We start from the raw sequence: 23439 nt of genomic DNA on the forward strand, positions 1-23439 counted from the left end.
TTTCCCCTGTCCATCAATAGCATTCAGGGGAGGAGGACATGGTTATTAGAAAGGGAAAGGACTCAGAGATGAAATCTGGAGGAAGAAAGAGCACCTTCCTCCAGACATCCAAAACTTCTCTTCACATCTCCTTGGAAAACAACTCACGTTTCCCAACTTCTATGTCTTGTCACTGAAGGAAGACCCCCTGGAGAAGAAGCCCTTATTGCTATTGAAAACCAATTTTAGAAACCCAGGCCAAGTGGTCTAGTGAGCGCCTCCAAGCTCTCATCTATCCTTCCTCACATGGTATGGAATGAACCGAAGGCATGGTCAGAATCTCCTTAGGAGACCAAGCTGAGGGAAGATAGTAAGGTTGGTTCCTACTGGCAACCTCCTATTGGGCACCTTGCCCTTTTCCAAAGGAAAATAGCCAAGGGAGGTGAGAAAGTAGACTTTAGAATGAGTTCAGGGTGGAGGGAAAGCAATGTCTTGCTGGAGCTCTCCCCCAAACCCCTCCAAATACCTATAAAAAATGTCTCTAAACAAATTTTAAAGCAGCAGAACCCACAAAAAAACAGAGTAAAACAAATTTCCAGCCCAAGACAACCTGGATGGTTGATCAGAAAGGTATATTGTGCCAGACAGGGAGAGGAGCACAGTTTGGCATGGGCACAGAGGCAAGGCAGGCTTCAATGAACCTGGAGCAGGCCTTAGAGGACTGAATCGCTGGCAGCTGTGGCAGTTTTCAGACTTCTCAACCTATGAACACCAAAGACAACTTAGAAGGTCAGTGGGAAAAGTCTGTGACTGCAGTGAGAGAAGGAGCTAGATCTCAGCCACTCCGAGGGCAGCGGCTGCCTTCTGAGCTTCCAGCCCACAGACTGAGGGGTAATCCAGTGGTTGATCAGAGGGGGATTGCAGGAATCTCCTTGCAAGTGCTGAGGCAGGAATCTCTTGTTTTGCCCGTGCTTGGATCTGGGTCACAGTTCTCAGGGGAGGTCCTGGGGCAAGGAGGAATACTAGTGTGGTGAAGCTTGTGGCGGTGGAGAGAAAACACCTCACCTCTTATCATAGCACCTTGGAAGAACTGACACTTTTCAGGTCCCTAGAAGTATCTCTGAAAACAGTTGTACAAAGCCCCGAAGCTTGGGACAGTACATTCTTCACATTGGAAACAGACTCTTACCTTAACAAAGAGTTTATAACTCAAGTAATTGGTTGGGATCATGAGCAAGCAGTGCAAAAAGAGTCAGACTATATTATCTTACTTTGGTGACAAAGAAGATCAAAACATACAACCAGAAGAAGAAAACAAAGTCAAAGCTCCTACATCCAAAACTTCCAAGAAAAATATGAATCAGTCCCAGGCCTTGGAAGAGCTCAAAAGGGATTTTGAGAAGCAAGTAAGAGAAGTAGAGGAAAAACTGGGAAGACAAATGAGATTGATGCAAGAAAATCATGAAAAACAGCTTGCTAAAGGAGACCCCAAAAATACTGAAGAAAATAGCACCTTAAAAAATAGCCTAACCCAAATTGCAAAAGAGGTCCAAAAAGCCAATGAAGAAAAGAATGCCCTAAAGAGCAAAATTGGCCAAATGGAAAAGGAAGTCCAAAAGATTACTGAAGAAAATACTTCCTTAAAAATTAAAATAGAGCAATTGGAAGCTAGCGACTTCATGAGAAATCAAGACACTGTAAAACAAATCCAAAAGAATAAAAAATTAGAAAATAATGTGAAATATCTCACTGGAAAAACAGTTGACCTGGAAAATAGATCCAGGAGAGAGAATTTAAATATTATTGGACTACCTGAAAGCCATGATCAAAAAAAGAGCCTAGACATCATCTTTCAAGAAATTATCAAGGAAAACTGCCCTGATATTTTAGAACCAGAGGGCAAAATAGAAATTGAAAGAATCCATCAATCACCTCCTAAAGAGATCCTCAAAGGAAAACTCCTAGGAATATTGTAGGCAAATTCCAGAGTTCCCAGGTCAAGGAGAAAATATTACAAGCAGCCAGAAAGAAACAATTCAAGTATTGTGGAAACACAATCAGGATAACACAAGACTTAGCAGCTTCTACATTAAGGGACCGCAGAGCATGAAATATAATATTCCGGAGGGCAAAGGAGATAGGATTACAACCAAGAATCACCTACCTAGCAAAACTGAGTATAATTCTTCAGGGGAAAAAAAATTGTCATTCAGTGAAATAGAGGACTTTCAAGCACTCTTGATGAAAAGACCAGAGCTGAATAGAAAATTTGACTTTCCAATACAAGACTCAAGTGGAACATGAAGAGGTAAACAGGAAAGAGAAATCAGAAGAGACTTAAGGTTGAACTGTTTACATTCCTGCATGGAAAGATGATATTTGTAACTCAAGAGACCTTTGTCAGGATTAGGGTAGTTGGAGGGAAAAATTATATATATAGATAGATAGATAGATAGATAGATAGATAGATAGATAGATAGATGGATGGATGGATGGATGGATGGATGGATGGATGGATGGATGGATGGATGGATAGATAGATAGATAGACAGACAGACAGACAGACAGACAGACAGACAGACAGACAGATAGATAGATAGATAGATAGATAGATAGATAGATAGATAGATAGATAGATAGATAGAGGGCACAGGGTATGTTGGAGATGAAGGGGTCATATCTGGAGAATAAAATTAAGGCGTGAGAAAGGATTATACTAGGAAAAGGAGAAAGGGAAAGGTAGAACGGGGAAAATTATCTCACAAAAAAAAACAGAAAAGAAAAGGCTGTTACAGTGGAGGGGAAACAGGGGAAGGGGAGAGGGAATAAGTGAATCTTATTCTCATAGGATTTGACTTAGGGAGGGAATAACATACACACTCAATTGGGTATGGAAATCTGTCTTGCCCTACAGGAAAATAGGAGGGGAAGGGTACAAGAGAGCAGGGGGATGATAGAGAGGAGGGCAGACTGGGAAAGGGAGTAATCAGAAGCAAATACTTCTGAGGAGGAACAGGGTCAAAAAAAGAATAGAATAAATGGGGGGGCAGGATAAGATTAAGGGAAATAGAATTAGTTTTTCACAGCATGTCTACTATGGAAGTATTTTGCATAACTGCACATGTATAACCTATATTGTGTTGCTTGCCTTTTCAATGAGGGTGGGTGGGGAGGGAGGAAGGGAGAAAATTTGGAACCCAAAGTTTTAAAAAACACATGTTGAAAAAAATGTTTTCACATGCAACTAGGAAATAAGAAATACAGGAAATGGGGTACAGAAATCTATCCTGCCCTACAGGAAAATAGAAGGGGAAGGGGGGGAGAGACAGCAGTGAAAGCAGACTAGGGGAAGGGGTATTCAGAATGCATGCCATCTTGGGGTGGGGGAGGGGCGAGATGGGGTGAAAATTTGGAACTCAAAATCTTGTGGAAGTAAATGTTGAAAACTAAAAATAAAAAAAGGAATTAAAATCTAAGGGGAGGAGTGCCTTTGATGGCCTTTTAGACAATTAGGAAATGGTTGAACAAATTGTACATGAATGTCATGGGATATTATTGTATTGTAAGAAATTATGAAATAAATGATTCCAGAGGAAAAAAAAAAAGAATGAGTTCAGAGTGTCAGGTAACTATCTTCCTCATATGCTTGACAATGGCCTAGAGCTATTGTAAGTAGGAGATGATCTTCAGAATGGGGGCTGGCTCAGGGAAGAGAAACAAGGAAAGGAAAGAATAAATTCCATGGGAAAGAGTGGAAGGGAATTTTAAGAAGCCAGTCCCCCTTCTTCTAGGAAAGAGTAACCCTTAGCCATCCCAGGCAAAGCCTTCCCCTCTTAGTATCACAGAATTAAAATTTAGAAGATTATCTCTTCCAAGGGTTATCAGAAAGTATGGAGGAGTGAGTTTTTTTTTTAAATATCTTGATAACTATTTCAATATGATTTGCTTCCTTTGCAATACTATGTATTTAAAAAAAAATTATTTTGAGAAGGGATCCACAGGCTTCATCAGACTGACAAAAGGAGTCCATGACACATAAAAGGTTAAGAACCTTTGATCTAGATCAACTCCCTCATTTCTACAAATGAGGAAACTGAGGCCTGGGGAAGGTTAGTAATTTGTCTAAGGTCACATAGAGAAATAAAGAGAAGAGGGAGAATCTGAACCCAGGTCTTTCTACTATAATGCCAGAAGCCCATGCCACCAGTCAGCATCCTTTTTTCCTCTAAGCCACTCCATCCAGATAGATGACCCAATCTAGTTCCTGGCAGTAGCCAGGTACCAGACCTGGGTCATTATCCTTTCTTTCTCAAGAACTGCAGCCATGGTTCACAGTCTTCTTCTCTACTCCAACTCCTGTCCTTATACTTAGGCACTTCAATAGGCACATTGGTATCATGCCAAGAAAGGCAATATGGCACTGCTGTCAGTAAGACATGAATTCAAATCCCACTTCAGATACTGACAAGTCAGTTAACCTCTCCTGGCCTCCATTTCTCAGGTGAAAAATGAATGGGTTGTAATAGATGTCCTCCAAGCTCCTTCCAGGTTTAAATCAATGGCCCCATGAACCTATGATCAAATAGCCTGGGTTCCCAGTTCACCAAGTTCCTCAATTCCCATGACTTTCCTCCTCACTTCATCTCAGCCACATGCAGGGATGGTTATCCTTGGATTTTGACATCACCTATAAGTGTTCCATTTCCAGGATCAGGAGTTCTGAAATTCCTCTAAACATAAATTCTTCTCTATGCTTCTATCGCTCCTCTGAGTCTCATTCCTTCAAAGCTTATTGATTCATCTTTATTATTGTGGCCTCCATTTCCACCATTCCTCAGCCTTCTCCAAGACCATCACCCCTACTCTGGCTTCACTTTCCTCCTCTCCCCATCTTGACCCTATAGTTCATCAGTTCAGTTATACACAGTCCTCTACATTCAAATCTCTTGCCCCCTCATCCAATCACCACTTATGCTTGACCAAACTCCAACTTTGAGTTACCCCCTCTGTCCACCTTTTCTGCTTTTCCTCATGTGCTACTCAATGGTGTTGGAAGCTGCATAACCATATCCACGGAGTCCACTATAAATTTATCTTATTTTATTTTACCTGGGCCTTCATTGTAGCAAAGTAATCCTTCTATTCCTCCCTAACAGTCTTTCACTGTATCATGTACACCCACAGTGACTGTTCCAAATCTACTCTCCCCTCCTTGGCACCTCCAAATCATTCTCTCCTTCTTTCTTTCCAGCAGAAGATCTTACTTGGTACCTCACTGATTAAACAAAGGCCATTTGCCATGAACTCCTTCTTTACAGCTATTCTTCATTGGAAAAAATCCTTCTCTCTCATTCTTCCTTCTTAGGTCTTATGAAGAGATAGTCCTTCTCCTTGCCAAGGCCAATGCCTCTGCTTGTGCCCTTGATCTTGTCCCCTTCTATTTTCTCTAGCAATTGGCCCCTACACTCATTCTCTCCTCCCTAATTCTTAGTTTCTCCTAAGTAGCTTCTTCCCTTTTGCATATAAATGCACCAAGTCATCATCATCTTTAAAAAAAATGTCTCATTTGACCTTACTATCTCCTCAGGCTATCATTCTATAACTGTCTTCCATTTCACAGCCAAATTTCAAGCAAATAGCCATCTAAACTCATTACTTCTAGTTCTTTTCTTATTTGCATCTCATCACCTTGCAATCTGGTTTCCAACACTACTCAGTTGAAACTACGTTCTCCAAAGTTCCAGCGGAACATTTATGGGTGACGTCAAGATCAAGGATGTGGTCATCCCTTGGACCTGGCTGAGGCAGAGTGAAGGTGAAGGTCATGGGAATTGAGGAATTTGATTAAGAGTGATCTCGTAATTGCCAAATCTGCTAGTCTCTTCTTAGTCTGCATCATTTTGGACTTCTTCATACTGTATGATACTGTTGGCCAGCCCCTCTTCCCAGGTACTCTCTACTTCCTGGGTTCTGACGGTACAGTATACTCCCTTTTTGTTTTCCTTCTACCTGCCTGGCCACTCATTCTCAGTCTTTTGTTAGATTAATATGCATGCCCTGCTTCCAAAGTGTCGGTTAAAGCCAGCGTTCTGACCTGGGCCCTCTTCTCTTTTCTTTCAGGTATTAATTAGCTCCCCGGGCTTCAACCACTATCTCTATGCAGATGTTTCCTCGATCTACAGCATATATCCAGCCCCAGTCTTCCAAAACTCTGAGTCTCATCTCCAAGTGTCTTTTGAACATTTCCATGCCATATCCTCTAGACATCTTGAAATCAACATGTGAAAAATAGAACTCATTATCTTTCCCCTCAAGCCCACCCCTCTTAGCTTCTCTGTTTCTGTTGAAGACATCACTATTCTTGCAGTCTCCCAAGTTCACAAACTAGGAGCTATCTTTGACTCTTCATTCACACCCACCTCTACATCCAAGTCTTGTCAATTCTATTTCTATACCGTCTCTCTTGTGTCCATTCTGTTGTCCACTCACAGGGCCACCACCTTAGTCTAGACCTTCACCACCTTTCATCTGTCATTATAACAGCTTCCTAATTTATCTCTCTGCCTATAGTATCTTTCTTCTCCAATCCATCCTTCACATAGTGGCCAAATTGGTATTCTAAAAGTACAAGTCTGACATTACTCTGCTCAAGAAGCTCCAGGGACTCCCTCTTGCCCCAAGGATGACCATCTGCTCTGTTTGGCAATTAAAGTCCTCCATAATCATGCTTCAGTCTACTCTTTTGGGCTTATAGCATAGTTCTCTTCCTGGATATACAGTATATACCAATCAGATTGGTCTATTTGCTATTTTTACACAACATTTCGTTTCCCACCTCCACACTTTTGCATTCTGTCCCCTAGGCCTGGAATGATTTCTTCCTTCAACTCTATTGCAAAGAACCCCTATCTTCCTTCAAGATTCAGCTCAAGTTTCACTTCTTATTCCCTTATTAGCTATAAACATGCCCTCCCATGGAGAAATTACCTTGTATTTACTTTTTTTTTTTACATTTTTATTTACCTAATTGTATTTATATTGTTCTCCCTCAATAGAATATAAGTTCATTGTGGGCAAGCCCTCTTTTGGGTTTGTCTTTGCATCTCCATTGCCTAGAATACAGTAGATATTTAATAAGTACTTGTTGAGTGGATGAAGAGTACAAGTCTTCCCTAAAAATTGGATTCTTTTCCCTCCAGTTCTCTGGAGAAGAACTTAGGTTCAAAATCAGAGCTATTGACATGAGAGTCAAAAGTGCTACCATTTGCATTTGGCACAGAATCTATTAATCCCCAGGGGAACCTGGGAATATGAGCAGCACAGCCTGGATGGGCCATCACAAATCCTAACCTCAGTCATCTAAAGTCCCATTAATCAGATGCTCAATAAAGACACTGCCCAGAGAGAGAATGTGCTATCTTTTAAATTAAATTTTACCTTTCTTGAAAGAGAATCTTACAGCCTAGAACACTTCAAATACAGGTGATGCACAGTGTGTATAAAAGTGTGTGTGTATGTGTGTGTGTGTGTGTGTGTGTGTGTATACATGTGGCGTCCATGCATGTGTGTGATCTTTGGGGGTTTTTTGAGTCTGCTATTAAAATTCTTTCTATATCCCATGTTGATAAAAAACAGTGATCTTTATCACATCCCATTATTTTGTTCACCCGTTATTAATACACAACTATAATTATACACTAATAGCCCTGAGAATCAACCTGCACTATAAACCATAGCTTTTTAGAAAATAGTCTTGGCCTGGGGCAATTACTTTACCTCTGCTGATGTGAAAAGGACCAGTCTGGGCAACCCGGAGAGTCCCTTCTCCTTAATCTCAGGACAATATTTGTATCGAGCCAAATTCATGGCATACATATTGGACACAGAACCACCTGTTAAAATAAAGTGAAAAAACATCTTTGAAGGCATCTTTCCTGGCATTCAGCAATTCTTAGCTACAGTTTCAGGCACCTTGGAAATAATTCCATGAATAAACCATTAAGAGGACTGTGGCCTGGGTCCCAAGTGACCTTTCCTGAGACCTGGGCTCCCCAGTGGCTACAAATTCTCCACTTAATTCTCATTGTAATGGGTCAACAACAGAGTGACCCAGGCCTTTGCTTCCTCACTCCAGAGTTCTAACCTATGAAGAGTTTCCCTTGTATGGTTCTAACTCATTTCTTTTTTTTTCTTTTTTTAAAATTTTTTTCCAATTACTTGTAAAAATTTCTTAACATTTGTTTTTCAAAATTTCAAGTTCCAAATACTCTCCCTCTCTCCTTACCTTTCCCCTCACTGAGAAGGCACGCAATTTGATATAGGTTATACATGTGCAGGCATGCAAAATATATTTCCATATTAGTCATGTTGTGAAAGAAAACATAGATCAAAAAAGAAAAATAAAGAAAGTAAAATGGAAGTATGTTTCAATCTGCATTCAGACCCCATCAGTTTTTTCTCTGGAGTTGGATAGCCTTTTTTTTTTTAATCGTAAGTACTTTGGAATTGCCTTAGATCGTTTAATGCTGAGACCAGGTAAGTCATTCACAGTTGGTTATCCTTACAATACTGTTGTTACTGTGCATAATGTTCTCCTGGTTCCGCTCATTTCACTTTGCATCAGTTCATGTAAGTTTTTCCAGGATTTTCTGAAATCATCCTGCTCATCATTTCTTATAGCATGATAGTATTCCATTACAGTCATATATCATAACTTGTTCAGTCATTCCCCAATTGATGGGCATCCCCTTAATTTCCAATTCTTTGCCACCACAGAAAGAATTGCTATAAATATTTTTTTGTACAAATAGGTTCTTTTCCATTTTGAGGGGATCTTTTTGGGATACAGATCTAGTAGTGTTTATGGATGGATCAAAAGGTATGTATAATTTTATAGCCCCTTTGGGCATAGTTCTAAATTTTCTTTCTAGAATGGTTGGAGCAGTTCACAACTCTACTAGCAACGTATTAGTGTCCTAATTATCCACATCCCCACCAACATTTGTAATTTTCCTTTTTTTGTCATATTAGTTAATCTGATAGATATGAGGTGGTACCTCAGAGTTGTTTTAATTTGCATTTCTCCAATCAATAGCAATTTAGAGAATTTTTTATATGACTATAGACAACTTTGATTTTTTTATCTGAAAACTGCCTATTCCTAACCTTTGACCATTTATCAATTGGGAAATGACTTGTATTCTTATAAATTTGACTCAGTTCTCTGCATATTTGAGAAATGAGACCTTTATCAGAGAAACTTGCTATAAGATTTCCCCTTAGTTTTCTGCTTTCTCTCCAATCTTGGCTATATAGGTTTTGTTTGTGCAGAAAAAAATTTAAATTAATATAATCAAAATTATCCTTTTTCCATCCTGTAATGCTCTCTATCTCTTGTTTGGCCATAAGTTCTTTCCTTATCTAGCCTATTTCCAAACAGGTTCATTTCTCCCCAATGTATGTGAACTTAGTGAATGGATGAGCCAGCTACTTGTCTCTCTTTCATTGTATTCATATACATGTGCATGCATATGTATATGTACACAATATAGAATCATAATATAAATATTAATTTAAAAAAAACTCAGGACCTGTGATTTCATGGATAGAGAGAACTCTTGGTGAGGAAATTTCCTCTAGCAATACAGCAACTGTTAGTCTCAGAGAATTGCCTGGGCCACTCAGAGGGTAAAGGATTTATAAAAGTCAAGCAACCAGTAAGTTTCTGACATAGGTTTTAAGCCCAGTTCTTCCTGACTCCAGGATTCAATCTCTATCCACTACATCATGCTGCCATCTACACACACCCACATGCAAACACACACACACACACACACACACACACACACACACACACACATAAACATGCCCATAGTGGGGGTTAACTGGTTTTGAGGTCCACCTCTGACATGCCCTGGCTGGGCAGTCTCAGGAGTCTCTCTAAGACTCTGAGTTGTACAGAGTTGGCCAATCTGGCACATTTGTCAATTGGCTTGCCAATCTGGATGGAGGGAGCGTCCATATAAGTAGTATCTCAAACCAAGGAAATCCTAGGCCGAGATCAATTATCTATACATGCACATATAAGTACAAATGAATACACAGCAAAGCATCTATTATTTTATCAGTATGGAAAATTTCCAGTAAAGGATGGCAACAACAACTATAAGAACTAGTACTTTTATAGTGCCTGTTATATACCAGACATTGTGATAAGTACTTTTAAAATATCATCTCCTTTGATCCTCATGACAGCCTTGAGAGGTAGATGCTAATGTTGTCCCCATTTTACAGAAGAGGAACCTGAGGTAAAGTTTAAGTGACTTGCTCAGGGTCACACAGATAGTAAGTATCTGAGATCAAATTTGAACTCAAGACTTCCTGACTGAAAGCCCAGTCCTCTGTTCACTGCCTCATTTGTAAAACAGTGATAATATTACTCATTCTACCTTTGTTTAGGTATCTAAGTGGTGCCAGTTTAAGTGACTTGCCCAAGGTCACACAGCTAGTATCTGGAGCCAGATTTGAACTCAAGTCTTCCTGATTCCAAGCATAGTGCTCCTAGCTACCTAAGTGTTTTGAATCACAGCTCTTCTTTTCCCTAGGGGGCTGCCTCAGATTCTCTGAATTGTGGCCCAGGGTCACACAATGGATTAGATGTAAAATCTGAACCCTTTATCCTGACCGATGAAGTCCATCCTCACATAGGCAACTCCATCTAAGCTACTTCTAGACAGGTTTCACTTTCCTCCCCAGCCATCTCCCTTTGCCAATCACATTTTCTTTCCCTTCTCTTTTCAACCCCACTTTTCAAATGATTAATCCTGGAAAGGTGTCTCAATCTACTCCTCTACAGTTCCACTCCCTACCCATGTAATTTTCCAAACTCAAATGCCTTTCCCTGGCCACCAATCCCTTCTATGTATTGTCTCCTTCAGTTAGAATGAACTCCTCAAGGGTGAAATGTCTTTACTTTTGTATCTATCTCCTCAGCACTTAGCACAGGATGTGGCACTTTGCAAATGCTTAATAAATACGTTTTCACTCATGCATCCACTCATAGAAGGTTGAAGATGAGAGAGACAGGACCCTGACTCTTGGGAAGACAGACCTGATTTCATTCTGTGGGGCAACATGCATGGAAACACACACAGCTGTCAATTTCAAGAAAGCTACAAGATCTGTCTTTGCCAAACAGCATCATTAACATTCGGCGTTTTGCATCAATGCCCAGTACTCGAGATATCGTTTTTAATATAAAAGATGGGGGTGACGTACTCTTAAAATGTCAGAAAAGGAAGGAAGAAGGCAATAACTCTTCTTTCTTACCTGGGTTAAATATGCCATCCCCTTCTTTCCATCCAATGAATTCAATCATCTTCTTCAGAACAGCTTCTTCCACTAACAGAAACACTGGGGACACCTCATAGGTATAACTAGACAGGTATAAAAGAAGCTTCAATTCTAGAAGTAGGGCCCAAATGTCCCTCTGTCTTCCCCAGCAATACATACAGACATGCCTGAAGGTAGTAGCTTCAGTCAATAAATCAAGTGCCAACAGTTACACGCCTGTTCTTTCAGCAGAAAAAGGCAGGCTTGGATTTACTGGTCCTGAGTTGGTGTGGTTCTCAGGAAATTTCCCCACCAGGGTATGGAAATATATGAGCAATGAAGGCATCATTCACAGGTAGATAAATACTAGTGGCCAATGAGCCAAAGGTATGGAGACTTGAGTTACTAGTCCTTTGAGATAGAAAATAGGAAATTAGGATGCTGTATTTAAAAGCTAGAAAAGCTAGAAAGTCTTCTGTTTTGTTTAGTACTCTCTTTTCAGCTCCACTCCTACCCTGGATCTTTTGTCAGAGGAGGGAACGAGAACAGGAGGGGTCAATGGCACTTGAACACTGAACCAATGCCTGTTTTGCTCTGCATAGATAGACCTTGGAGTTTGGTGAAAGAGTTATTTTTTCTATGCAAAGGTCTTTCTGCCAAAGGACTATCAGTCCATTCACACCTGAGTAGTCAACTCCCATGAGTTCACCTTCCCCCAAAACAAAACAAAAACCAAATGTGCCATCTTGCTGGCCAACCACATGGTGGTGACGGTTCAGCTAAGCTGGCCCTCGGGTGACCTACACACAGTAGATCACTGGGCTCATTTCTAAAGCCTTAGGAGCTTGTGAAAGGAGATAAAGGACCTCAGGCCTCAGAGGACATCTAGTGAAACCCCCTTATTTTACAGATGAGGAAAATGAAGTCTCAAAAAGGTCATAGGATCATGAATATGGAACTGGAAGGAACCCTAAGACCATGTAGTCCAACCCTTTCATCTTACAAATGAGGAAACCGAGGCTCTGTGAAGTTAAACAAATTGTCCAATGTCACACTGGCACATCAGAAGTGGGGTTTGAACCTTACAATTATAGATGCAAATACAGATCTGGAAATGTGAGTCAATAAATGAAGTTAAAGCATACTTAAAACACAGCATCTCAGAGATTAGAACAAAAACTATGCCACCAACTTTATATTACGGAAATTCTGACTACGACATATTCAGAAATAGTCACACTGGCAGTGTGATGAACACATTAGCAATCATTGATGCCAATGAGAAAAACGAAAATTCATCTCAGTTATGGATGTCATTTGTGTGGATACAGGTATGTAGAAATTTGTCTAATGTATGTGTCTATACTGTGTAAGATTCTTCTGGTTTTTTGTGCGTTTTTTAGAATAAAATGGAAGACTCACTCTCTTTTGATTGAGAGGTCTGGTGGGGTATATATTGGATATAGCATGCTGTGGTTAGAGTCAGGAGGTCCTAGGTTCAAATTCTGCCTCTGATTCTCACTAGCTCTGTGGCCTTGGGCAAATTAGCTAACTTCCCTGGGTTTCAGTTTCCTCATCTGCAAAATGGGCATGGAGATATCTGCAGTACCAACTTCACAGGGTTTTTGTGAGGTTGCTAATGATATCATACATGTAAAGTGTTTTGAAAAATTTAAAGTAGTATATGAATACCAGTTGTTATTATTGTTTGTATCCCCTTCTTAGCCCAAACAGGCATAGGCATGAGGAGAGTGGACAATAGAAAATTCATTATGGCTTTCCCACACCCCTTCATTCAGAGGAGCATGGGGCTAAGACTTAAGTACCATTAAGAGCTTCCAATAAGGAATACTAAGTCAGAAAGTTGTTGTTGTTGAGTCCTTTCAGTCATATTTGACTCTTCTGGACCCCATTTGGGTTTTCTTGGCAAAGATAATGAAGTGATTTGTCATTTCCTTCATCGGCTCATTTTACAGATGAGGAAACTGAGACAAACAAGGTTAAGTGACTTGCCCAGGGGCACGTAGCTGGTGAGCGTCTGAGGCCAGAGTTGAACTCAGGAAGATGATCTGCCTGGTTCCCAAACTAGTGCTCTATCCACTAAACCACATTAGCTGCTCAAGTCAGAAAGACCACTGTTCAATTCCTAATATATACAATACTCATGGTGTGCCCATAGGCAAGTCATTTAATCTTTCTGTTCCTTAGTTTCCTCAAATGGGGGGTAGACACAATGGTCTTTAAGATTCCTTCCATCTCTAAAGGTATGACTTTATGACGTGTCAGTTGAGCCATTGACCTGTATCCATGGAGGGAGATTCTATACCATGAGTTCCCTATCAGTTAAATCATAGATCAGTGTCCCTCCTCACCCCTCTAAAAGTGAGTATGTGCAGGTCACCAATCATGACTATTATTTAGGACAGAAATGGAACCAGGACACAGACATTCAGCAAATGCTCCAAATATCTGAATGGAAAGAAATCCATTCTTGCCACAAAATTCCAGTAACACTTCACTTACACACTTGGGTTCAAAGCCTCTGTGATGAACCGAGCAACTAGGGAATAGTAATCCATGCCAGCATACAGCTGATTGAAGAATCTTGGGTGATCTGTTGATTCAAACACAAGTCATTCTTAATTCATATATGCATGTGCAGAGGAAGAGAGAACCTTTAAAGTCCTTTCTCACGGCGCTTTTCCTGGAACAGGCAGAGTGCCCCGAGGCAATCAGATAATTTCAGCAGGGAACCTTCAGCTTATTTCTGGAGAAAACAACCTTTTCCCATTTTTGTTATGCTTGCTTTACTCCAGGAGAAACATCCCCTTTGATTGCTGTCCGCCCAATTGTTAGAAGCTTTGACTTTTAAGCTGGTGAAGCTGACTCTCAACATGAACTCTAGATTTTAATTTTATGAACAGACACCAACAGGGTTGCCTTGCAGGGTTTTATGGGGGACAGGCAATGAGGAGTTGCTCACATATTCTACAAATTTTTGTTCATTAGAAAGGCAGGTTAGTAGAGTGCATTCATGGCTGGTTTGTAAATTGGTAAGACCTAGGTTCAAATCCTGCCTTGGATACATTCTAGCTTTCGTTCATGAGCAAGTCATGGCTTCTCTGAGCCTCAGCATCCTTATTTGTTAAATGGGGAAAACAATAGCTACAGTAATTATCTCTCAAAGTTGTTGTGAGAATGAAGTAAAGTAATTCACATAAACATCATAAATTTAGACCTGGAAAGAACCCTAAAGGCCGTTGAGCCCAACCACTTAATTTTATAAATGAGGAAACTGAGGCATATAGAGGTTAAGTGACTTATCCAGGGTCACGTAACTAGTAAGTATTAGAGACAAGATTTGCACCCAGGAATTGACAAAATATGAAGCACAAAAAATAGTTACCATTATTGTAATTCTTCATGAATCACTCCTAGACATGTCCAGATTCCATTAGTTGATTAGAAGAATTTTTCCACATCTTATTTTAATACTCTATTTCTTTTTCGGTTGTCACTTTTTTATGGGGCACATGGTTTCAATGTTATAAATTTCAATAGTGGGTCACTCAAAGAAACTATTCCCAAGGATTAAAATTTAGGAATGGGACTGCTACTTTGTTCTTCGTCACTCTATGCTTGCATATGAAACAGAATGCCCAGTGAGTGGGTTCATTAATAATAAATGTTAGTTAGCAGTAATACCATTGGTGTTATTATTATATGTTACTCTGTTACTTACACCCTTATATTTTTCAAACTAGACCTCCATGACTGATGATATCAATCAGTAAACATATATTAAGTACCTATATGGTTGCCATGCAGAAAATGAAAGTCATTGCCTTCAAAGGATGTTGTTGTGACCGTTGTTGATCATGCTTCATTCCTGAAGATGACCAATGACATTATGAGGGTGATGCCTTGATATGCGTGTAAGTTAGATTTAAGTGAGGCAGGGATACCTCATTCTCTCCTCTAGAGTTATCAAAGTCCAGCAGCAAGACAAAGGTCAAGGTGACTATAACATATGCATTTATTACTAAATGCAATTAGAATGCAGAAAATATCAGACAATAACTTTCTTTTTTTTTTTTGAGAGGCAATCAAGGTTAAGTGTCTTGCTCAGGATCACACAGCTAATAAGTATCAAGTGTATGAGGCTGGATTTGAACTCTGGTCCCCCTGACTCTAGGGCTTGTGCTCTATCCACTGCACCATCTAGCTGCTCCCAGAGACTAACTTTCGAAAGTAAAACATGCAAGCAGGGAATATGCATCTAGCACTGGGCGCCACATTGGTTTAAGGACATTGAACACCTGGAGATGATCTAGGTGTCCCTGGCTATGAAGGAACTTCAGAACATATCACACAAGCAGTATTGAAGGAACTGGATGTGACGCCATCTCATTCAGTCCCTTCAATTTAATTAGGAAGAAACTGGTGCTTAGTAAGACAAAGTAACCTTCTTGTACAAAGCCTCTTACATCAAATTGTGAGCTCCTTGAGGGCAGGTGTCTTGCCTTTCTCTGGATCCCTAGCACTTAGTATGGTGTGTGGCACATAATAGCTGCTTAATAAATGTTTGTTGACTGACTGGGTGATATCAAGACTGGAAAAAACAGAGAATGTAAGCTTTTTGAGGGTAGAGACTTACAGATTTAGGGCTGGAATGGACCTCAGAGTCCATCTTGTTCAATTCTCTCATTTTACAAAGGATGAAAGTAAAGCCCAGACAGGTCAAGTTACTTGTTCAAAGTCACCCAGTTAGATAATGGCAGGGTCAGGATTTGAACCCAGGTCCTCTGATTTCAAATCCAGTGTTCTGTCCCCTATCCTCCACTGCCTTTTGTAATAAGCATTACTGAGGTCCTTGGCTTTTCATGCTGGGAATGATTTGATTTCATGTGTAATCATGGAATGTCACAGAACAAACTAACAACTCCCCATTTAGAAATGGGGAGATGCCATTGGGAATCCATGGGGAACCATTTCCAAAAGTGACTTCCTATTACAATGAATATTGTCTCCATTAGATTTTCTTCCTTAAAGAAGGAAGAAAATGTATAAATGATAACTAAAATATAAAATGACTGTGAAAATAGGACATGAAAACGTCTTCCTCTAATCCACCAATGGAATCTGGGCATGGCTAGGAGCCATGATTGCACAAAGAATTTTTAGAGTTCTCCAAGTTAATTTATGAGTGATTTCCATAGCAACAGCATGGAACAAGTCCAGTAAACTAAGAATCCCTGACATTAAATGTCATTCCACCCCTTCTGACATAGACCGTAATAATAAGATATGTATCTTTGCTTCCTAAATGCTAACGGGGCTTTTGATAAATACACCAGCCTTTCCCAAAGCGATACAATCCAATTATTTTTAGCTGTAATTTGATTAGATTCTTTCCACTAAATTTAATTCAGTGTCAGAATTCACATGGCATCAAGTTAGGTTGGTCCTGAGCAATGGATTAGCTTTTTACTGCATTTTAAACTTTCTATCTTTCATTTTAAGTGATTTTTTTCTCCTTTTGAAATTTGGGCACTGGTTACTTTGTCAGCAGTCAATTAAGAAAAAGAACACTTTATCACATTCCTCTGTGCACTTACTTAATCCATGTAAGCTTAGAAGGTCAATAAATTAATCAATAAGCATTTATCAGGTATCTACTGAGTACCAGACACTGTTCTAGGTGCTAAGGATATAAGTACAAAGAATAAAACAATTCTTGCTTACGTTCTAATAGGGGAGACATTCAAATGAATATATATATATATTATACATATATATGAATATATGTATGTAGTAAAGTGAATAAATACAAATTCATACAAAGTAGATAAATACAAGGTGGTTTTGGGAGGAGAAGGCTAGCAGTTGTATGAGAAGGAATCAGGAAAGGCTTCATGCCAGAGATGGGGCTTAAGTTATGTCTCAAAGACAAAGTATCTCAAAATGGGACTCCATGAAGTGAAGGAAAGGAGGAAGTGCATTCCAGGCATGGATAGAGATGGGTAATGGAGGGACATGTGTGAGGAATAGAGGGAAAATCAATTTGGCTAGATTGTAGAGTACAGGAGGAGGAATAGTGTCCAATGAGGTTGGAAAGGTAGATTGGGGCCAGATTGCAAAGAGCTTCAAAAGCTATACAGGGTGGGGGGCAGCTAGGTGGCGCAGTGGATAGAGCACTGGCCCTGAAGTCAGGAGGACCTGAGTTCAAATCCGGTCTCAGACTAAACACTTGACACTTACTAGCTGTGTGACCCTGGGCAAGTCACTTAACCCCAATTGCCTAAAAATAAAAATTAAAAAAAAAAAGCTGTACAGGGGGTGTATAGTATATTCTTATTCTAGGGAATAATGCAAGTCACTTAACCTCTTTCACCTCAGTTTCCTTATCTGTAAAATGAGTTGGAGAAGGAAATGACAAACCACTCCAGGATCTTTGCCAAGAAAACCCCAAATGGAGTCACAAAGAGTTGGACATGATGGAACAACAATAAGGCTGGGGAAAACTGGGGAACCATTTGACTTTATTGAATAGAACAGTGACTTGGTCAGAGCTGCATCTGAGGAAAGTCACTTGCATTGCTGTGTGTAGGATGGACTGGAGTGGGGAGAGACTTAAGGACAGAAACCAGTTGGGAAACAATTATAATAATCCCAGGAGAGCTGATAAGGACTTGAACTAAAGTGGAGAGCCTGTGAGAATAGAGAGGAGGGCTTGAATTTGAGACATATTATAGAAATAGAAATGGTGAGAGCAGGCAACAAGTTGGATATGTGGGATGAGGGAGCATGAAGAGTTGAGCACAATGCCAAGGTCATGAACCTGGGAGACAGAAAGAAGTAGGCTGCTCTGTACAGAAATAGAGACGTTTGGATGAGGAGAAGATAGAACTCTGTTTTGGGCACGTTAAATTTAAGACATCACTAAGACATCCCATTCAAAATATCCAATAGGAATTAGTCACATGGGAATAAAGCCCAAGGGAGAGAACAAGGCTCAGTGTGTAGATCTGGGAGTCATGTGCATAGTGATAACAGTTAAATCCACAGGAGTCAATGAAGTCACTAAGAAAGTAAATGTGGAGGGAGAATAGAAGAGGGAAGAGGACAGAATGTTGGGGAACATCTACAGTGGAGAGGCATGATATGTATGGATGATGAATTAGCAAAAGAGAATGAAAAGGAAGAACCAGCAGAGTAACGTCATGAAAGCGTAAGAGAAGAGAGAGTATCCAATAGGTGAGGAATGGTCAACAGAGTCATAGGTTCCTAGATTTCGAGCTGGAAGGGAAACGAGTACTCATCAACTTAACCCCTTCATCTTATCAATGAGGGACTTGAGACTCAGAGCAGGTAAATGAACTGTGCCAGGTCACACTGGTGGCAGAGCAGGAATTTGAACTCAGGGTCTCTGACTACGAAACCAAACCCAATGCTTCTTTACATTAGACTGTAGTATAAAGGTCATCTACTGCACCCCGGGTCATCACCAGCCATCTTGACTTTTGTCTTGCCACTGGATTTGTATGACGCTGGAAGAGAGAGTGAGGGTGATGACTTTGTGTAACTCAGCATCACTTAAATCCAACTCAGTAGCAAATCAAGACATCGTCTATGATGTCACTGGTCCTCTTTGAAAACAAAGAATGAACAACAACAATGCTTTTTAGTTTCCATGTGTTGCCATCCATGAGCCAGATTACACCGGTTGTTTCTACTTCTTCCAACTTGCTTAAGATCTTTGTGTTCCTGATGGATCTTATTTTAAAAATTCACATATGAGATGTCAGTCAAAGGTATCTAGCAAAGAACTTGTAAGGATACTTTAAAGGAGCAGTCATGAGGACTTTGGAGGGCCATCATGTAGAATTTTTCATTCTTCCTAAAATTTACATGACCAACATGGGAACCCAAATTACATGGTAGATTTAAGCTGCTTACTTCTGAATACAGGATTGGAATAAGGAGAGAAAAGCTGTCACAGCAAATACTTTTTTAATGGGGACATTAGAAAGAGCTGGGGTTTTCATCCACAGCCAGCCAATGAGCTATCTTGCTGTCGACTCAGGTTTTTTTGCTTCGCAGCAGATTTCTGCAAAAAATCAACTGGTTTGGTCACAGAGTCAACTTCGTTTAATCATCAAAAAAAATGCCAACCACCTAAACTAGGTGACACCCCTAAAAACAACAGATCCGTTGTTTGTTTTAATTTCCATCTTTTCCATCCCATAAAACTAGTTATACTTTGCTTTTCTAACAGAAAACCCATTTGTGAGAGAACACGTCGCCTTGTCACTGAGCTAGAGGTCATGAGACAAATTAAGAGCCTTACTGGTTTTGACGCTGTATCGGATGACATCCTGGCAAAGTTTCAAGAGTCTCTGATGTGGTTCCCCAGTGTCCCTCATCTCCAGATCAAGCAGTTGCTTCAGCTGCTCCGGAGGCTGCCATTCACAAACCTAGAGATGGAAGGGGGATGTGAGGATGCATGCTATAAATACTGCATGAGGTCAAGAGGAAGCAGAAAAAATCAAACAGTGACATGGAAATCACATCCACACAGGCAGAGGGGAATCAGAAAGGACCGAAAAAAATGGTGTTGCAGCTCGCCAGCAGCCGACTCACTCGGCAGGGCCCTCGAAATATTAGACTTGCCACTGCTTATGGGGACATTTTAACAACCCCCAGTCAACCACAGGAGCTGAATCTTTTAGATTTCCCCGATTTGCCTGCCTGATGATGGATACATCCTATATGGCTCGGCAAAGAAAGCAAATCTAACCTTCCCCACCCAAACAGCTTGCAATCCAACAAGAAAAGAGCAGGGAGGAGGAGGGAATAAATTGTGAGCTGCTGCTAGTCAGTCCCTTGCCGTTCCTCGAATTCAGAATGCCATCTCTCACCTTTGGCCATTCAAAAAGGCCATCATTCAGAAGAAGAATGTACTCCCTCCTCACCCCCAAACTTTAAGAATTGATCTCTTCACTGTGAATGACTTAGCTATTCTCAGCAGTACGATGATCCAAGACGATCCCGAAGGACTAATGATGAAGCATGCTATCCGCCTCCAGAGAAAGAACTGATATTGATTGAATACAAACCGAAGCATGCTATTTTTCACTTTCTTTCTCTCATTTTTTTCTTTTATTTGAGTCTTCTTGTACAAAATGACTAATATAAAAATGCTTTACATAATTGCACATGCATAACCTATATCTGATTGCTTACTATCTCAGGGAGGAGGGAGGGAAGGAGGGATAGAATTTGAAACCTAAAACTTTAAATAAAATGTTTAATTTTTTTTAAAAAGAATTGATCGCTTCTTTCAAGGCTCAGCTCATGTACCACCATTAATTAAGCCTTCCCTGATCCCACCTCCCTTCTCAACAATACAGGAAAGTAAGGCTTTTGTTCAGGGATTGGATACAACTAAAAAGGGCTGATAAAAATATATTGGCCTAGAGTTTTACAAATCGAAAGAAAAGGGTTTTACACTAAAAAGGAAGGAGGACAGAGAAAGATACCTAAATATCTATGATAATCTAAATATGGCACATACCAAGCTGGGTACCATAGAAGGTAACAATAATGTCAGAAGAAAAACAGTTGCATACATGCCAAGAAACTCAAAGGAGACAAAATACAAAAAAGGGGGCCGAGGGGAAACCAGCAATAAAACCCATCAATTCAGATATCTGCATACAAACACACAAGTTGAGGGCAATAGAAAAGTAGATGAGAAAATCAAGGGAAAAAATTACCTCAATCAGAACTGGTGGAATAGAACATACGACTGGAAAATATCAATGAATGGGTAAATCCTATTTTTTTTGAAAAGGAACAGAATAGGTAAAAATGGGTATGGAGTAGTACCATGTATTATCTATAGCTATATGAAAAATTCAGGAACCAGATGTGGGATGTTTGGGTGAAGATCAATGGAGGCCACACTGATACTGTCATTGGAGTGTAGTGTAGACAATCTGAACAGAGTGGAAATAGACTACAAGTTTGGGAAAGAGATCGCAAGCCTGGGGAAGGGGAGAAGGAGAAATAAAGATTGATTAAGCATCTACCATGTGCTGGGCACTGTGCTAAGCACTTTACAAATATTTTCTCATTTGCCCAGTATGGGAGCATGCTGGAGGAACCTCAATTATGCAGACATCTACTGGAGACCATCTCCACCTAAAAAGGAATAGCTAATGATTTTTTGATTTGTCTGAATGATAATTTCATGCTTCAAAAAATGAAGGAACCAAGAGAAGTAAATTGGATTTTGAGTACAATTCTCATCAGCAAGGAAGCATCATTTGCTTGAAATCAATGATGGGAACCTTAGGGAGAAGTGACCCATTGCAGCTTAGAATTTGTAATCGAGAGGGAGAGGAAATGTCTATTGTGAACTCTTGACTTGGGGAAAGTAGAATTCAAAGCATCCAGGAAAAGGTTAGGTAGAGTTTCACAAATTAAAATTCTACAGAGGAAGTAATCTCAGGGATAACCAGAAGTTCTGAAGAATGAAATTCTGTGGAAATACAAAGAAAAACAGGAACAATTAAAGGAAGAAGTAAGAGTTGTTTAAGAGACTGGTATGGATGCACGAGGAACTCTTGAAAAACTTAGATTTAAAAAAAAAAGACATGTATAGAGGTTGAAAGGAAGGTAAAGCAATGGTGGATGAGCACAAAATTGAACACAACACCAGGAGTCCTGAAGTTAATATTGAGTGAAAACTGGTAAGAACCGCTGAGGAAGGATTTTGTTAGCTCTTCTAGGGAAAAGAGATGATCATGGAGGGGGCCAGAGCCATATTTAGGGTACATGGGATGGTAACAAACAAAAGAGAGAAGATAGAGAGGCTAATCTCTTATTTTGTTTCTATTTTCTCTGTGGAGTAGAATGATCATTGGTCTTTAGGAAAGGTTTCAACGACAACAAGAAGAAGAAGAAGATAATAGGTTGATAGCTAAGGTCAGTATGGAGATAGGAAGGGAGCACCAGGTGCCTTGAATGAGTTCTAGTCATGTGGTCTAGATATCCACACAGGAGGTCTTTTTGTGCTCTAACACTTTTAAGCAATGACTTGGATGAAGATATAAATAACATACTTAACGAATTTTCAAATGATCTAGAGGTAAAAGAAATAGCTAATATGCTAGAGATGCAAGAGACCAAAATAACTCCACAACTTTAACACATGGGTCAAATTTAACAAGATTATGTTTACTCCTAGGAAATTTCAAGTCTTAATAAACTTGGGCTCCAAAAAAATCAACTTCAGAAGGACAAGATAGGGGAGGTCTAGCTAGAGGGTAGCTCATTAGAAAAAGATCTTGGGGTTTTAGTGGATTGCAAGCTCAATTAGAGCCAACCATGTGACACGGCTGCTAAAAAAAATAATGAAATGTTAGCCTGCCTGATTTGCAGGAAGAGGGATGGGACGGTAAGCCTGCTCTGCCCTGGTCCAAACACATCTGGAGTATTTCATTTTTTTCTGCGTGTTACATGTGATGGAGGACAACCAGGATTAGGAAGGGTTTCAAGATCATGTTGCATGTGGGTCATTTTTTAAAATATTTTACATTTTTAAATGATGCAAATTTTAAAAAAATAAAGGGTTAAAGAAAGTAGATTTCAAGCAGGGTTCTGAGTAATTTTTTTTTGAAAAGGCCAAATAATTTTGGGAACTTCTGCACTAGACGATCTCTGAGCATTTTCCAATTCTGGGATTCGTTACCTTCTCTGTGACATCAGGAGCTTTCAGGATCACTTCTTCCATGATTAACCGACAGGCCTCTTCCACAAACTTTTCTCCTGCCTTTGGATCTGTTGTGGGACCGTTGAGAATGACACCATCTACTAAGACGACATTCTTCTTGTTTGGGACCATTTCCGGTTGTTCAGGCTCACCTGTTTGTTTATTTTTTTTTTTAAGCAAAACAAAAAGAGAGAAGAAAAAATGCTTCTTATTTAAGGAGTATTTTCTTGTGTTGCACCACCATCCACAATGACCACTTCTAGGGGAATTTTTCCATTTATTCACACTGTTTCCCCTCCTCCCCACTCTCAGTGCATCGGTGCATGGCTGCTGATGGGTGAAGTTCTATA

At 40.0% G+C, this 23439-nt stretch overlaps 1 protein-coding gene across 1 annotated transcript in view; it reads right to left on the bottom strand.

The window, feature by feature from the left end:
- The window catches only part of LOC114050654 (acidic amino acid decarboxylase GADL1), a 166738-nt gene extending 143502 nt beyond the window's left edge, over nucleotides 1–23236 (bottom strand). The window contains exons 1-5 of the mRNA XM_027872501.1: nucleotides 23069–23236; nucleotides 19661–19787; nucleotides 13834–13924; nucleotides 11308–11414; nucleotides 7756–7871 (exon numbers count right to left, since the gene is read on the bottom strand). Coding sequence (XP_027728302.1) covers nucleotides 7756–7871; nucleotides 11308–11414; nucleotides 13834–13924; nucleotides 19661–19787; nucleotides 23069–23221 — 594 coding nt within the window. The 5' untranslated portion in view covers nucleotides 23222–23236. The remainder of the gene's footprint in view (nucleotides 1–7755; nucleotides 7872–11307; nucleotides 11415–13833; nucleotides 13925–19660; nucleotides 19788–23068) is intronic.
- Nucleotides 23237–23439: the final 203 nt, after the last annotated feature.

Source organism: Vombatus ursinus, unplaced genomic scaffold (genome assembly GCF_900497805.2).
Source record: "Vombatus ursinus unplaced genomic scaffold, bare-nosed wombat genome assembly UNPS02014799.1, whole genome shotgun sequence".
NCBI lineage: Eukaryota > Metazoa > Chordata > Mammalia > Diprotodontia > Vombatidae > Vombatus > Vombatus ursinus.